Below are 16,388 nucleotides of genomic sequence, written 5' to 3' on the forward strand. Positions count from 1 at the left end.
CCAAAGGTAGTAAACTGTTTATAAATTGACTACAATGAAGTACGGATTTAAATGAGAAAATTGCGTTTTATCAATTGATTGCTCTGTTTATACACGTGAGTTATGCATATTCATTATTCAAATTGGATTAACTGATTTTTAGAAGAAAATACTGTCCGGCGGGAAAACTAACAAGTGGAAACTACACGCGACAAACTCTTAGTCACGTGTCTTGTGTGTGTTCGCACGAAATTTCACGTAAAACGTTTTCCTTAAAATATGTGATCTCACGCCACATTTAATTCTAAGATGGTAAATAACAGGCAGGTTCTTACAAAGTTTTTTCTTTGAAATATCGTACCTGTATGTTTTGAAATAATTTATTTCTTGTTATTCCAAACATATTCTTCTCAATATTTTGTTAAAATTATCATTTTAGACAATTATTGTGAAGATCAAAGGAAAAATAATAGTCTCTGTTTTCTTGGGTGTTTGATGGGAATAATTCATCTTTATGGTACGTTACTTCAATTGCAGAATTGAATAGGGAGAACATTAAAAAATAAAATCAACACGTCGTGTATCGTTTTTTTTTCTTTTCTACAAACAATGATTGACTGTTACTTTCTTTTTATACTTATCCAGTTCACTCTTTAACCCTTTTTAAATGTAAACTTTCATGATTAGAGATTTTGGAACACAGGTTTGATTGAGAGACCAAGCTCGAACTGGAAGGACGTCGTTAAGGTTAAAAACTGCGTCGTCCTGACACCGTACGCAGTAAATCACGCGGTCATTGTGACCTGAGATATGGCCTTATTGACCCCTTTCATCCCCTGTCTACTACTTACCACCCACGCAGACACGCCACTGCCATATATTCCAACCATTGTCGATATCATTCACAGCTGTGGGATTTTATTAGCAAGGTCATAAAAAGCAAATTGAAAAGGGCCTGATTGACACGATGATACTAAAACAATCGTATATAATAAAGATATTATGATTTCAATTTTTATCAAATTCGTTTTTAAAATTATTGCTTACAAGGAAAAACTACGGGTATGGTATAATGGGTTTTAATAAAATATTATTTTCGGTGAAACTAGGCCGGAAAATAGTAGATACGTGACTGAGCGTTCTTCCCCTGGGAGCAAAGAAAAAAATTAAATACTTATTGTAATTTCATTTTCTGCCTTGTTATACATGTCAAGCTTATATAAGCTCATTAATTTGTTATAATGTTATCATATAAAGAGTAACAAAAAGGAAAAGAAGCTTCCAGTAAAGTAAGGATAAAATTTGTTTCTGCGAAAAACAAACAAAAACAATTTGGTTTGGTTTTAGATAACCCTCCAGTATAAATTTTTATAACAATGTTAGTCAGGACAATTCATTATCTCCGATGTCAGGTGCCCACCTAAAACTTACCCTTGCTTGCTTATCCAGATTTAAATCCGTTAGAAAGATTATTTTCTTTTGGTTCAGACCATTTCAACAGTTTTAGAATTTATGTCCTTGTAAGTTAAAAAATAAGAACGCAATCAACAAAACTCCAAATGTTTTACTTTTTTATATACAACAATAACTTTTTTTTATAGAGACTTATGCCTTTCGTGTAGGTGGGTAAGCCCTAAGATTCTAAGCCAGTTCTAACGTTAATGATATGAAGAGATAGAAAGACACAAGGAAAGAAAGAAAGCGAGAGAGAGAGAGAGAATAACAAACAAACAAAAAATGGAAAATTAAGCACGTACCGAGAGACAGATGTAAAGAAGGAATGATAGCAACCAGCATGAAAATTGGTGAAAGAAAGAGAAAGAAAGAAAGAAAGAGAGAGGAGAGAGATATATGTAGAAAATAAAGACGGGGGGAGAAAGAGCGAGAGAGAGACAAAGAAAGAAAAGGAGCGAAATAAGAAAGAGACAAAGAAAATAAAAAAAGAAAAAATGCGGGGGAGAGAGGGTGAGAAAGAAACAGAGAGAGAGGGGGAAAGGGAGAAAGAGAGAGAAAGAAAGAGAGAGAGAGAGGGTGAGAGAGAAAGAGAGAGAGAGGGGGAAAGGGAGAAAGAGAGAGAGAAGGAGAGAGAGGGAGGGGAGTGAGTGAGTGAGAGAGAGAGAGAATGAGAGAGAGAGAGGGTGAGAGAGAAAAAGAGAGAGAGGGGGAGAAAGGGAGAAATAGAGAGAGAGAGGGAGGGGGAGTGAGTGAGTGAGTGAGTGAGTGAGAGAGAGAGAGAGAGAGAGAGAGAACACAGCACAAATCAATATTTATTCGTATATTTTACATCAATGACAATAAGACGGGGCAAAAGCAAGGATATAAGGAGGTAGAGGGAAGTTACCGTTTCTTAGCGATAAACACGTACTACAGACTTCATTATCTTCATCTTCAACTTTTCCATGATTGCCATGAAAATTTTAAAACATAATGACTTAGCATCGGCATGTTAACGTCATGAAAGTGCAAGTCTACTAGTTCATACTTGTTTGTTATTTATTTACATAAAAAATAAAATCTCGTAATTTAGACTTGCATAAAAGCTCAACCTAGTATAATTAAGGTATTTTATTTTAAAAGAGATGTAATCAGATCATGATACACTTTGCAATAATTTAGTGATAACGAGGTCTTAAAGTTATGCATACATGTTAATTATAATTGTCAAAAATTGTTCTTGATATACGGAGAGTTGGTTTGTTTTATAATAAATCCGGTCTAAAATATTTTTTTGCTTAGCAATATTTGAAGCACTTTCTGAAATATCTCAACCAATACCTTACATAAAGATTAATTAATTGAAAGATGTTATTTGGTCAATCGGACCACGAACTCTAATGAAATTATTAAGCACCTTCTCCTTGTATGATATTGCAATTGGTTTCATTATTATTAGAGGTTTGAATGAAACTCGTTCCCAAAAGCAGACCTTCAGGGGCAAACATAAATTCCTCAAAAATCTGGTATGGTTAGAACCAATTAGTTATTCGTAGAGTGGAAATGAATTCGCATATCAACATTATACAGATTTGATTTCACAGCCGGCACTTTTTTATTTACTGTTTTTTCATCGCTTTCGTTCTCGTTCTCAGGGGCGTCAGAAATTCATTAAACTTTTCGCCCGCCTAAACAAAACCGCCGACGTACTTTTGTTAATGTTTAAACGATAAGTTCGTAGAATAAATCAAACTTCTTACGAAGAAACAAAGCGGAGAGACGAGATTGGAGCTAAAGAGAATTAATTCTGAATTATTTACGGCCATCAGGCATGACCGCCGTTTTGTGAAAGGCCGATTTCTCTTTAGGGATGATCAGAAAATAATATGTTACACGATTTAATGATTGGAAAAATATAGATCAATCAATGAAAGTGCAAATTTTGTTATTCTAAAAGAGACTCTCAGAGACAGGGACCAGAGTCGAATTATTGCAAAAAGTCTTAAATTGAAGTTAGGAATAAATAATATATAATAGAAGAAGAAGCTGTGGTGGAAAAATTTGATTGCTGTACAGCAATTGATAAAATTTACTTTTTATTTTGGAAATTGAGCAGAATTTTACTATATATTGCAGGATGTTTAAGTAAAGTTTTTCAAAAATGGGTTTTCAAATTAAAAATGAATAACTTTTCTACACTGCTTTTTTATTCGTCAAAAATATATCTTCTGGTATATAACTGATGTGAATATATTATATTTCAAGCATATTTGAAATTAATTTTACCAAGATCTCGGCTGATGTTCCCGGAATCCGCGAGGCTTGTAATGTAGTCGAGAATTGAGCGGGACGGGACGGACGGATAATTTGTTTTGGTACGTGATATTCATCAATCTGACAGGTGACCAGTGCCGGTTTATGTATGCTGGACAATAACGGAGACAGATATAGCCGGCAATTGCGTCGAGCATCCTTGGCACGTCACAATTGCCGACGGAATGCCTGTGACGCGTGGTGGCCCTCCTTTAGTGAAGTCCGAATGTCATTTTTTGACAACAACGGGAATTAGAAAATATAAAAGGGTATAAAAAATTGCATCAGTTAAAAATTTTCATGCCAGAATTGCGCATTGGAAAAAATTGATGAGCGATAATAAAAGTGTTCTATTATTTATTTTTAACAATTGTTAATAGTTTATTTTTTTAAACTATTTATTTATTTGACCCTAACGAAAACCACCATCTTAATTTTTTTCACGGTTGTCAAAAAACAAGGACATATGTGTATATGATCTTCTTTTTCTTCTTCTTATGTTGCTTTACTCTCTTATCCAGATATTGGGATGTAATTCCGACGTAATTTGCCGGACAACAAACAATTGATTTTGTAAATTACGTCAGATTTATTTTTACTGCCGTACCATTTTGAACACCAACACAATTTCAACTTCAACAATCCAAAAATATTATACACAGAACAAAACAAACATAAACGTAGACAGCATCTCACGATCTCCAAATAATCATTATCTAACGGTCACTAAACACAATACAAAATTATACAATGTATAAATATTGCTGAAAATAATAAAAAACATTGATTTAAGTAGAACCGGTGGAAGATGAAATACAAAAGAAAGAAGGGAAGATGTCGTACATTACCTGATGACGGTTCGGGTCCCGAAAATAAAGCAAAGAAAGTATTGAATGAATGATTTACAAAAGATTATATATATTAACTTTACATTTCGTAAAAGCTATTATTGATATTGGCTATTTTTGTTATGATACACTTATTTGATTTGAAAAACTGAAATTGTCGATCAAATATTTTCGGTAACGATGGACGTCACACACGGAACTCATAGTGGTACGTCACAAAATTCCTCCAGTTCCGTTAAGGGACCCGGACAAAGTGATGCGGGTCAATCTAAATAATTTTTTTTATTGGCTTGACAAAAACTATTCTCTTTCCTGGATAATGCGGTCCAAGAATTAGTAAATCTGGATCACTAGAAGTTAGTTTAAAAAAAATACTGAATTAAGAATTCCTATTCCATAAGCGAGCGCCATTTCCAATAAACGACGGCCACTATTTCGTTCCATGGCTTATTTTCACAATACCGAACAGGGGAAAATTACCATGAAAGGACCCAAAACAATGGAAACTGGTTCACAACTAGGGAGAGTTATCTTTCCGAAAGGCTCATAGTGGTACAATTGATAGAAAATGCGAAATAACGATGATTCACTTTTGGGGGTTCTACGCCAAAAAATCAGCTGCCCTGAAAAGGAAGGTATACATAGAATACATACAATAAAATAAAATACAACTATATACATAAAAGAGCTGCAAACACTTCTATGAGAGCTTTTCCGAAAATAAGAATCACATTTGGAGAAATAAATTCTTAAATATTATGAAAATGTGTTCAAAAGTTTTCTTCTAGATTTTTTTCAGGAGAAAAGTTTCAAAACAGCTCGTAAATGTAATAGGGATGTGTTGGACAAAGAAATGGTGTGAAACAACCTAAATTATCTAACGTATTTCTGAATCTATTTCACACTGTTTTCTCCATTTTTTGATTAAATCCTTGAAATCTGCAACGTATGTAAATATACGTTACATTTGAAGAAAAAAAAATCGTTTAACTTTTTTAAGAGTTTGAGAAAACTGTTGCAGTTGTCAAAAGTAAAGCTTATACTAAAAAGCCTGTTAATTATTTTTATTCAGGTTAAGAAGTTTTGGAGGGAACCAGGAGAACTGTGTCAACTGACACCCTGAATGTTATATATATTTATAGAGGTTTTAATATTGTAAACTATGTTACTAGATCATTAGTTATAAGGTTTGTCTTTCAGTACGGCGTGGTAAGCCAACACTAGCGCAACACAAACAAATCAAGCCGGTTTACCCTATTCAACCAATTTTCAACCTGTTGTTTATGTTTAATTTTTAATTATCTAATTATGAATTGTCAATTTTTTAAAAATAGGTATCTCATTTAACGAATTCAGAAATTAATTTAGTTTAATTTCTCGGATATAACGTAAAGTCTTGTTGCCTGGGACGAGCGTTACAAAGCCATATTAACAAATGATTTTTACTTATTATTTGTGAATAAAACTTTGATTAACAACCGAGAAATTAGGGGAAAACAGAATTACAAAACTACATGGAACGTGGAGTCTGGTAGAGGAATAAAAAGTTCCTGTACAGTTAATTAAATTTGTTTACAATTACGCGAAATTTTAATATATTTAATTGAAATTATTACAGGTGATGGAGACGTTGGCAGCCCTTTTTTGAGTGGAGGAAAATTGGGGTATGAGTGGAAGGGATAGTATTCGTCCAGCCTTCAAGTCAAAAGTATGTCAGTGAACCAGTGTCGTTTTTCATTTGTGTAATTGTCCTATATTAACATTTTCATATTAATTTCATGTTCATTTTTCATTTAGTTCATTTTACTCACAGTTCAGTCTATATAAATAATCAGTTAATGTAAATTAAATTAATTAAAGATTGCCGTTTGTAATTCAATAACATTTTATACAGTCCACTCAAACAAATATACGTATGTATATAATCTATCTATTACAGGGTTTTTGCATGTTCTACCAATTCGCGAATCGTTATTTACATTTTTTCAGTTATAATTATATAAAAATAATTTTATAGAACATTTCTCGATACGAATTGAGCGATCCGTTTTCTTGAATTTCCTGGATATTACTTCTTCTCCTGCGTGAGCCATGCTTGACAAAGTCGTATTACTGCTTAATCTGGTCCAATCGTCTAACTGATATAACACTGATTCTCTCAAAAGCACACCATTAAGTACGGATAAATATATCATATTTTTATTTGACTGGAAACCGTTTGAACTTGCGATGAATATGTTCATTATTAATAAAGTGCATTTAGCATTGATCTGATCTAAGTCTGGACTTCTTGAGGGAATTACTTGTTAAATAAATAGCTGATTAATTTTGTCATTAATTTGAATTTTGTTTTGTAAACTTTTAATACAACAGAAATGTTTTGGTTTATTCCTTCATTTTTATTATGTAAAATCGTACGATGACATTTTCATTAAGATAATAAGGTTTTTCTTCTCTCAGGCTTTTAATGATGTTGTCGTCAGAGAAAACTTTAACAATTCTCGAACATAGAAAGTTTTGTTAATTAATTACAGACTGATTTTCCCTGCTGCCGCATGCTATAAACACATTATGCAATTTGTATGATTAATTATCAAAGACAATTATTAATCATTAACGTCTGAACTATCGACTCTTTATGGACGAGACGGAATGCCATACCGTATAACATTCAACTGTAAAAAAGGTCAACCCAGAATTCCAACCTCCCAAGAACTCAGTCGGTCAAGCCCAAAATGTTTTGAATCATTGCCCAAGGTACCTATTTTGTGTCAAACTTTACTATGTACACAGACCTTCAAATCCCATTTATTTTTGAAACCACAAAATCTCGAGAAAGATTCGTCCGACAAAAATGGACATTAATCCCCAACCCTTGACAATCCTCTAAGACGCTCTAAGCGCAATGGCCTCACGATTTCCTCCTTAGAATAAAGCAAATAGCATGGTGTTTGTAGTGCAATTTAAAATTTCTGAACTAACAATATTATATTTGCCTGGGTTAAACATTTTCGTCATAATTTACAAACTCGACATAACCGACTTGAACCAAAATCTTACAAACTCCTGACGAACCTGACGTGTGAAAGTACGTAATAATTAAGATCACACAGAAGTTCTATTTAAATGCCGAATTCGATCTGATTAAAGCCAAAGGAAAAATTGCTCCCAAATTACTAACCTTAGAACCATTTCTCGACGACCGCGATCTCCTCAGGGTGGGCGGAAGGCTCTCCTAACCCGCGCTGGTCCATTAGTTTAAGCATACAGTATGTTTGCCGAAAGTTGAATTGTCTAGACTGATATGCTTCCATTATGAATTTTCTTCTCTGCGTTTTGGGCTAAACACCATCCAGGCCCTAATAAGGACCAAATTCTGAAAAGTGTTCTTCGCAGCCCCATTAGGAAATGCATAAGAAAGTTATTGATTTGTTATAAGTTTTATAGTTCTTTTTACCAACCTCAAAACGCAGACTTTCTCTAGTCTCGTGTCATTGTTTCTCACACTTTGCCACGATTTTTTGCAGGTACTTTTACAGTCCCATCAAATCTTTCTTTAGACTAAACCCCTTTAATATCTACTTTGAATAAAAAATTATTTTTCCCTTTTAATCTATTTGTAGTCATCAGAATTAAATGACTCTAGCAACACATGATTCCGAAAATATTTTAGTTTAACGAAAAAGTTTTGTCAGATATGCCTTAATAATTAAAAATTAATTTAAAATGTTTTAAAACAATAGCACCGAAATAGATAGAATAGATTAAACCCGCACGACTTTCAAGTGTTGCGCAAGGGTAGGCCCGTAACGCCTGATGAAAACAATTACTCAGACCTTTACGAATAAATTCTCGAAAACCTTTAGTAATAAAATGTTTTTTATGTTTGTTTGTACGGCACATAAACCCATTCAAATTGAGTTTGCTTCATAGCGTACATTGTGTTCCCGAATACTCATCGTCAACAAGACAAGAGGATCTTTAGCGTCCGCACCTGGACTATTCGGCCTTATCGGACTCTCAAAATGAGTGCTGACGCACCTCCGCATACGACGGAATGGTGTTGCCGAGACAACCTCGCTCTCCGCTTGTCCACTCCGAATAGTCGGGCCCGCATTGTGCATCGGGTCGAATGCCGTACGCGAAAGGCTAGCAGGCCGAAATACATCACCCTGTCACCCCCTCCGCGTACTCCCTAAATAGAGAAGGCCACTCTATCTCTCTGAGTATAGAGGTTCCCCCAGCGTAGAAACTTCCGGGAACGCCCCGGCAGCGGTTTAGTTTAAAGTGGAATTGCTAACCACACCCTAGATGAGCACCGCCTACGGTAAAGTGTCATATCGAGCTCAGCCTACACCTGTCACGCGCATTCGAGGGACGCCATAGGCTCAGCCTAGGTGGTCCGATCCTTCCCTTCCCCAAGGGTACCACGCCGGTCATACGCACAACAATGCAAAGCATACTCGAGTCAGAGACGCCGATTCACTACACGCTTCCATTCGCTTACTCACGCATTCAAGGGACTATAGCATGATCATTGCGTTCTCAACGCTTACACGCCGTCGTCCGGTCGCAACGTTTCCCACTTGCTTCACTAAAGTCACAGATAGAAGACAGCCTCTGTCTATGTTCCAGCCAGGGGCGTCACCACGCGCCACCACGAATCCATTCCCAGTATAACTAGGGCTGAATTTGGAAAGTTTAGTTACCCCGTGGTACAGATGGACATACACCCTCCCCCGTCTATGCAAACAGGATCTAGTGCACTGGCCCTCGTGCGACTCTGCTAAGGCACCGGCCGCCCATGCCGACCCTAGGCCGACTCGAGTACAGCTTGTGCTTCAGAGAGGTTGCCACGCTCTCTGGGCTGCACCTTTATTTTGTGCCCGGACCCCCCTTGCAACCAAGGGTTAGGAGGGGTCACAGGATAGAATGAAGGAGCTCGGATTGAGAAAAAAGGGCCGTGGATGAGAACACGAGGTGAGCCGTTTCGGGGTCTCGAGTCACAAACCACACTATACCACCCATTGTCGCCGTAGTTCCACATAAAGTGGGCCACGACTCCCAAGATGAGTGAGAAGAGATGGCCGTTCAAGAGCCGAACTAGTCGGCCCTATCCCAGCCAGTCGTCTCGGGGGATGAATCCGAGTCTGCGGAAAATAATCCCGCAGGTCGGATTGGGATCCTCAATCGCAAGCACTCACTCTTCACAATCAGTGTGCTCGTGGTGGGCGACCGGCTCCTCAGGCTTTCGCAGTTTCCGTTCAGGTTCCCTGCTACTCCCCGAAGGCCGAATGTCGCTCACACCTGGGCTTGAGAGACTCTTCCTCAGCGATTCGAACCCTTGAATCGCACATGGAGGCAAGGGGGAGGTGTTCAAGTCTCCCCCAGCGTCAGAAACGGGAACAGCCGAACTGTCGAGCCCAGATAACATGGGCTACGCCTTCCGCTGCCTCTCGTGACACTCAGAGCAGTAAGATAGCTTAAGCGAGCGCGGGGGCACCCGTCGATACTACCCGCCGTCATAGGCTACCTTTCTTCGCAATTGCTCTTCATGGGTTCGGAACCCCAACAGAGACCTCGCAGGCTCCAATAGTCCTGTTACTACTCAAGAGTTATTCCTACCCCACTTGGAAGCTTTTAGAGTCTCTCCCACACGAATTTGGTAACTTGAGGATTGTTAATCAATTCAATCTCCTCGATGGTTGCCTTTGGTGATCGACAGGGACCCCAGAATTTCAAAGGGTCACCCTTACAGGTGCCCGCTACTTTCCCAGAGCCAACCGCCGCCCCCAAAGCCAAGAGACAGTACTCCACCACTAGGCCTTGACCACTTTGGAGAATTAAATAGGGGATCGGCATATTCCCTCTCTTTTACTTACTGCTCTCGGTGTGCGACCACAACCCTCAGGCATTCGATGAAAAGCCGTTAGGCAAGCCTCTACTAACCCAAGGGCCTCAGAATACCCATCCGAGAGCCAGTTACTCCCATGCGTAAGCCTCGGTCCCGCGCTGAAAGCATTGTTTTTGCGGTTTCCATTTGGTTGTATTCTCCTCTGCGGCCAGACCAACAGCAAAGATTCCAGACATGAATGGATGGACCAAGATCCCTTAATATTGGTATTAATACCAACATTTTTACACTTGCTCGACTTCTCTTGGTAATAAAGGCCAAACGCAAGAATTCACACCCCTTCTGCGGCATCCCACTGAAATCCACCATAGGCAACTCCAGTCGACTTGCTCACCCTCAGTACCAATTCTGAGAGCTATTCCTCAGCGTATTGCTTCATAGCGTACAATTGGACGACCATGTTGGTGTGTCACAGATTTGGACCAAACATTTTTTGGCGATTCTATACTCCAAAATATAGGAAACGTATCCGCCACGTCTAGTTAATAAACCCTGATATCGCAAAAAAAATTGAAAATTGTAATTTACCGTTTCTTAAAGATTTTTAGCTCGCTCTTCTACCTGATCAAATCTATGTGAATATATAATTTTATACAATGCAATAAAAAAATAGTATCACTATCAAAGTTATCAATAACATTCAATTAATTAAGGTTTTAAGTTGAGATAAAAATATTAGTTATCAATAACCAAAAAAATTAGAAAAACCAAATTTTTTTCAAGTAAACTAGATCATAAATTTTTTTTTAAAACCAATATGAAATTTCGTTTATACACCTCAAGATACTTCTACAAATAAATTGTTGTTTCAATTTAAATTTTTCGATTTTTTGACCTCGGGATTTTTTTTCGATTTTGAAGAAGTCGTTGTCAGAATATCTGATTGAAACGGTTATAATTGAAAAAACATTTAAAAGGATTTTAACGTCAAACATACCATATGAAAGAAGAGGATTGTAGCTTCTTGTCGACGTATGTACCATAAAAATATATAAAGGAATTCTATAAGAAAATACACAAAAAATTATTCCCCAAAAATTAACCTCGTTTTGTGAAATGAAAATAAAAGTCCGAATTTAATGTTTGATACAGTTATAAAAAGCACATGACATTTTCTTCAAAACGAATTATAAACCATGACAATTGGTTTCTTAGGTTTTGAGAAAACTGACGATCGAGCTTGCCAGTCAGGTCGTCGAAATTATTAGTCAAAAAATTGATGTACACAGATTTCCACGAAAGTCGGTACCTAAGGGTTTTATAATACTAGGATCACAACAATGAGGTTAAATCCAAATTTTGACCATTTCTGACCTACTTTGCTTACATAATGTTTGTTAAAATATGCAAGAAAAGCAGTACTATCTGAAGATTAAACGAGCCGATGAGGAACAGCTCTCATCGTAACTTGCTCCCAGTGGTGAACGTGCTTCCCGTTCCGTTCATCTTAATATGAAGTCTTTATTAGAAGTTATTTTCATTTTCTCTTTAATTTAAAGTGGGAGTGAAATCCACCAGCTACCGACATAAAAAGGTTCGGACGGAACCTAGCATGTATCACCTAAGCAATCATATCATACCGGGTCTTCGTTATGTTAGTGTATGGGGCTATTATGCCGGATTCTGAAAAGAAGACTTACAGGGTTGTCAAGGATTGGGTATAAATTTCCACTTTTTTTGGACCGTCTTTGTCGTTTTTTTATAAATTAAATAATAAGTGGGATTTGAAGGTCTGTATACATATGAAGTTTGACTCAAAATAGGTAGCTTGGGCAATGATTTAAAAAAATTTGGGTTTGATCGACTGAATTTTTTGAAGTTGGAACGCTTGGTTGACTTTTGATAATATTGGAACTTCATACAGTATGACACTATGTTTCACTAGGTGCATAAAGAGTCGCTAGTTCAGAAATTAATGATTAATATTGTCTTTGGTAATAAATTATACAAATCGCATAAAGTGTTTATGGCATGCGGTCGCAGGGAAAAATCAATCAGTAATTAATTGTCAAAACTTCCCATGATCGAGAATATTAAAGTTTTCTCTGACGACAAACATCATTAAAAGCCGGAGAGAAGAGGAGAGAAGAAAAACTTTATTATCTGAATGAAAATGTCCTCGTGCGATTTTACATAATAAAAATTAAGGAACTAAACAAAAACAGTTCTATTGTACTAAAAGTTTACAAAAAAAATCCAATTAAAGGAGGACACCCTCGGTTCCACCTCAAGTGTTGGGTTTTATTTTAATTTTGGTTTATTTAAATTTATTGCTATATTTGTTTCCCACCGCAACAGCGCGCAATCTAACAACAACAAACACCAACAAATAACAAATTCATATAAATAACAAAGCTGCAGTATAAAAGAAAAATAATTAAAAAATTTAAATCTGGGTATTTTTGCGAGAAATAGGGAGGAACAGAAATACAATATCGCCTAAATAGCGTAATATTTTAATTGCAATTAATACTTTATTTTCCTGTTTATTTCAATATGATCTAGAGAGTGGGCAAACAGGTTTTTACTGTAAAATACCGAATGTACGGTTTTATTCATGTCAAGCAGTTTAGCTGCCACAACAGCAATTGCCCTAATTTCTCTCCTATTTTATCCAACTAATTGCTATTCGATTTGAACAGCCGGTTTGTTCCCTATTTATATTTAGTATACAGAGTCGAAAAGGTTGGGGTGATTTATTTAATGGACTGCACATCTGGAATATCCGAGACCGCTTGGCTATTGCAAGATGTTAAATCAATTGTTTATAAAAAAATTTAAAAAACGAGTGAAAATTTCGGAATGATATAATTTTAAGAAGTACTTCAGGGTTATAACCAAGGAAAGTTGAATGTTCTTTTCATTTCAGGGGTTTTATCCCAATTTTTAATATGTCATTGCTCCATTTGTTAAAAATTGAATAGATAAGTACAAAGTCTGTTAAAAAAAGCATTTGTAATAATATAAAAGTCAGTAACTTAAATGAACATCCCAGGAAAACTTAAAAATGCTTAAAAATTCATTGCTATTTAACTATTTGTATAAAAACGTTGGAAAATTTGTTTGCTTGATTTAAGAGTAGAATTAAACACAATCTATTTTTTATCGGGTAATAAAATAATTTTGATATAGGTGATAAGTCCAAACTTACATGTGATTTTGTTTTCCCAAAGTTTCTTAGTTTTTTTATCAATATTTTCGCAAGAGAAGTAGATTTTCTCCAGAAATAGTATTTTTAAGAAATCGGAGTAAGGAAAAATCTGTATTCGTTGAGTAGAGAAGCATATCCAAGCCAAACTTGCAAATTCCTTTGGCGAGCTCTTCCCGGTGGACAAAAATACTCTTGCGATTAGCTTTTTTTCTTTTTTAATTGTTGTGGGACAATTGCAGACTTGAATCGTTCTAAACATGTGCTGTTTGCAGTACAATTAACGGTTTGTCTAGCCTGAAAAAGCCAAAAATAATGTACACTCTTCCAATCCCATCAAATGCAGAACACTTCTTGGGAGATAATCCGGGATTTGGAGCTATGAACAGTTGGTCGGGATTTTCTTCTTTGAATGTTGTAAAGGAAGGCAATTTTCATCTTCAGTAATCAACCAAAAACGATGAAAGGGTAGGACAAAAACAAGGGTCAGTTGTGGGATTTCGTAACTTACTGGATTTTTTTTCCTTCTATTTTAATCAACGTTTGATCTATTCATATTATTCACCAAGTGCTGTGATTACCCCTGAATATATTCCAATAATTTTAATGATTTTACATTTCTTTATATAATTTTGATTTTTTGTAAGTCAAAAATTACAGTATTTTCGTTTAGTTTTAAACTTGTAAATTTCGAGTCTAACAAGCATTGCATTCACCATTGATTTTATAAATATATGGTTTATTTTATAATTATATCGGTGGAAATAGAAATTCATAACAATCTCTTCAAATTCACCTTTCCCCATCACACAAAGTTGGGAAAGTTTTCAAAGGCTAACTCTGCTTAAATTATACACATCGTATAAAGTCTGGATAGCAGACGGCCGAACGCAAAATCAAGCTGTAATTAATTGTCGAAACTTTCCATTGGGCTGGGAATAATTAAAGTTTTATCTGACGATAAACATCTTCGATAGCCATAGGCAAGAAAAACCGTGTTATCTGGATGAAAAATGGAGCGGACGATTTTCTAAAATAAAATCCACGAGTTAAATCAAATTAGTTCTGTTTTATCGTAGATTGAAATTAAAAATTCGCATTTATTGAAGAAATTATAATATAAAACAAGTATTTATTAAACTTTCTAAAACAGTCAACGGCTGACCAGGCCGATGTAAAATTTATTTCGTAATATTAAATATATACAATTTTCAGTATTTTAATTTTGTTCAAATTAAAATACTTGTGAAAATATGATATTACACACATTATCCATGTTTGAAGAGGGTTGCAATAGATGAAGTAGTAAAACGGCTTTGTAAAACTTGTCTCAAGATTTCACGTTATATCCGAGAAATTACTATAACTAATTTCTTAATGCATTACACGAGATACTCTTTTTAAAAACTTCTTAATTATTTTATATGATTATAAATTTGAAAAGTAAACAACGACTTGAAACAGAAATAGAGTAAACCCGCTGTGTCTGTGATGCGCAAGTGTTGCTTTACCGCGTTGTTCTGAAAGGCTAACTTAATATTTAATGATATAATAATAAAGTTTATAATATTAACATTTTTATAAATAAATATAACATACAAACTGTCAGCTTACTGTCCTCTGTGTCCTCGGTTTCCCCAAGAATTACACAAACTGAACATAAAACTATTAAACAGGCTTTTCATCATAAGCTCTACTTTCGACAACTGCAATAATAAATAGATTTTCAAATTCTTAAAACGCGTTAATTCATTTTTTTTTTTGAAAGGTAACCTATATTTTGTTTTTCAGATTTCAAGTTGATTTTATGAACAATGACGAAAACAATTTGAAAATCGGTTCAGAAATACGATAAGATACTGAGAAAAAATTCACCGCTATTTTTAATTGAAAAATGAATTTTCATGTATCTTTTGTAAGTAGTTTATACTACTAAAGCTCACTGGAATATTTTTTTTGGAGTTATTTATTAAGGAACCCGTACCGTTTTACCTGCCAACTTTTTATTTGCTTCATATATCATGTTCCAATTGTTTCATTTATATAAAGTTTGTTTTATTATGTTCACTACACTTTGTTATGCTGTTTATATTCATACGTTATTAATCTTAAGATATTTTTTTAAAGCCGAGAAATCGCACCGAATGTTGAACAACTGTCTTTTTTTTCTACGTTCCGTTTGTTTGTGAACAGTAAATTTAATTATGTTTTAAACACTAGACAATTTTTGTCGTTATTAAATGTTCCGTCTAACAAAATAGAAAACTTTGCTATGTTTAAACATTTCATTAGTTTTGACAAACGGAACGAAATTTCACCCGGATTAGATTTAAAAAATACTACCAAAAGATTACCTCATATTTTTACAAAGAATTATCGAGCCTAATGTTCTTACAAATGGGCATCTTTAAGCTAAACTTATAACCAGTTTGTACCTGCTTATAGCATCTTTGGCTTATTATTGATATTTTAAAACTTCCACGATCGTGTTTTCAATGTAAGGAAAAGAGTTAACGACCAGAGACCTCGAGATCTGGCAAATCTGGAAACCGAACAACTTTATCCAGTTCAAAGTTAAGATTTATTTATTTCATAAATCTTTATGAAAACAATAAACGGAGATGATGGCACAATTTTCCCATAGACTAAACCCCTTCAATATGTACTTTGAATGAAAACTCCATTTTCTTTTTAATCTATTCGTAGTTATCAGTTAGTTATTACTACTATTATATGTCTTTATTCTTTAATA

At 35.2% G+C, this 16,388-nt stretch overlaps 1 protein-coding gene across 1 annotated transcript in view; it reads right to left on the bottom strand.

The window, feature by feature from the left end:
* Window positions 1-1,033: 1,033 nt before the first annotated feature.
* Window positions 1,034-16,388, bottom strand: part of LOC112127754 (protein APCDD1-like) — a 204,110-nt gene continuing 188,755 nt past the window's right edge. Inside the window, exon 6 of the mRNA XM_024229151.1 lies at window positions 1,034-1,126. Within this exon, the coding sequence (XP_024084919.1) occupies window positions 1,085-1,126 (42 nt within the window). The 3' untranslated portion in view covers window positions 1,034-1,084. The remainder of the gene's footprint in view (window positions 1,127-16,388) is intronic.

This window comes from Cimex lectularius, unplaced genomic scaffold (assembly GCF_000648675.2).
Source record: "Cimex lectularius strain Harlan isolate CLEC.00 unplaced genomic scaffold, Clec_2.1 scaffold300, whole genome shotgun sequence".
Taxonomy (NCBI): domain Eukaryota; kingdom Metazoa; phylum Arthropoda; class Insecta; order Hemiptera; family Cimicidae; genus Cimex; species Cimex lectularius.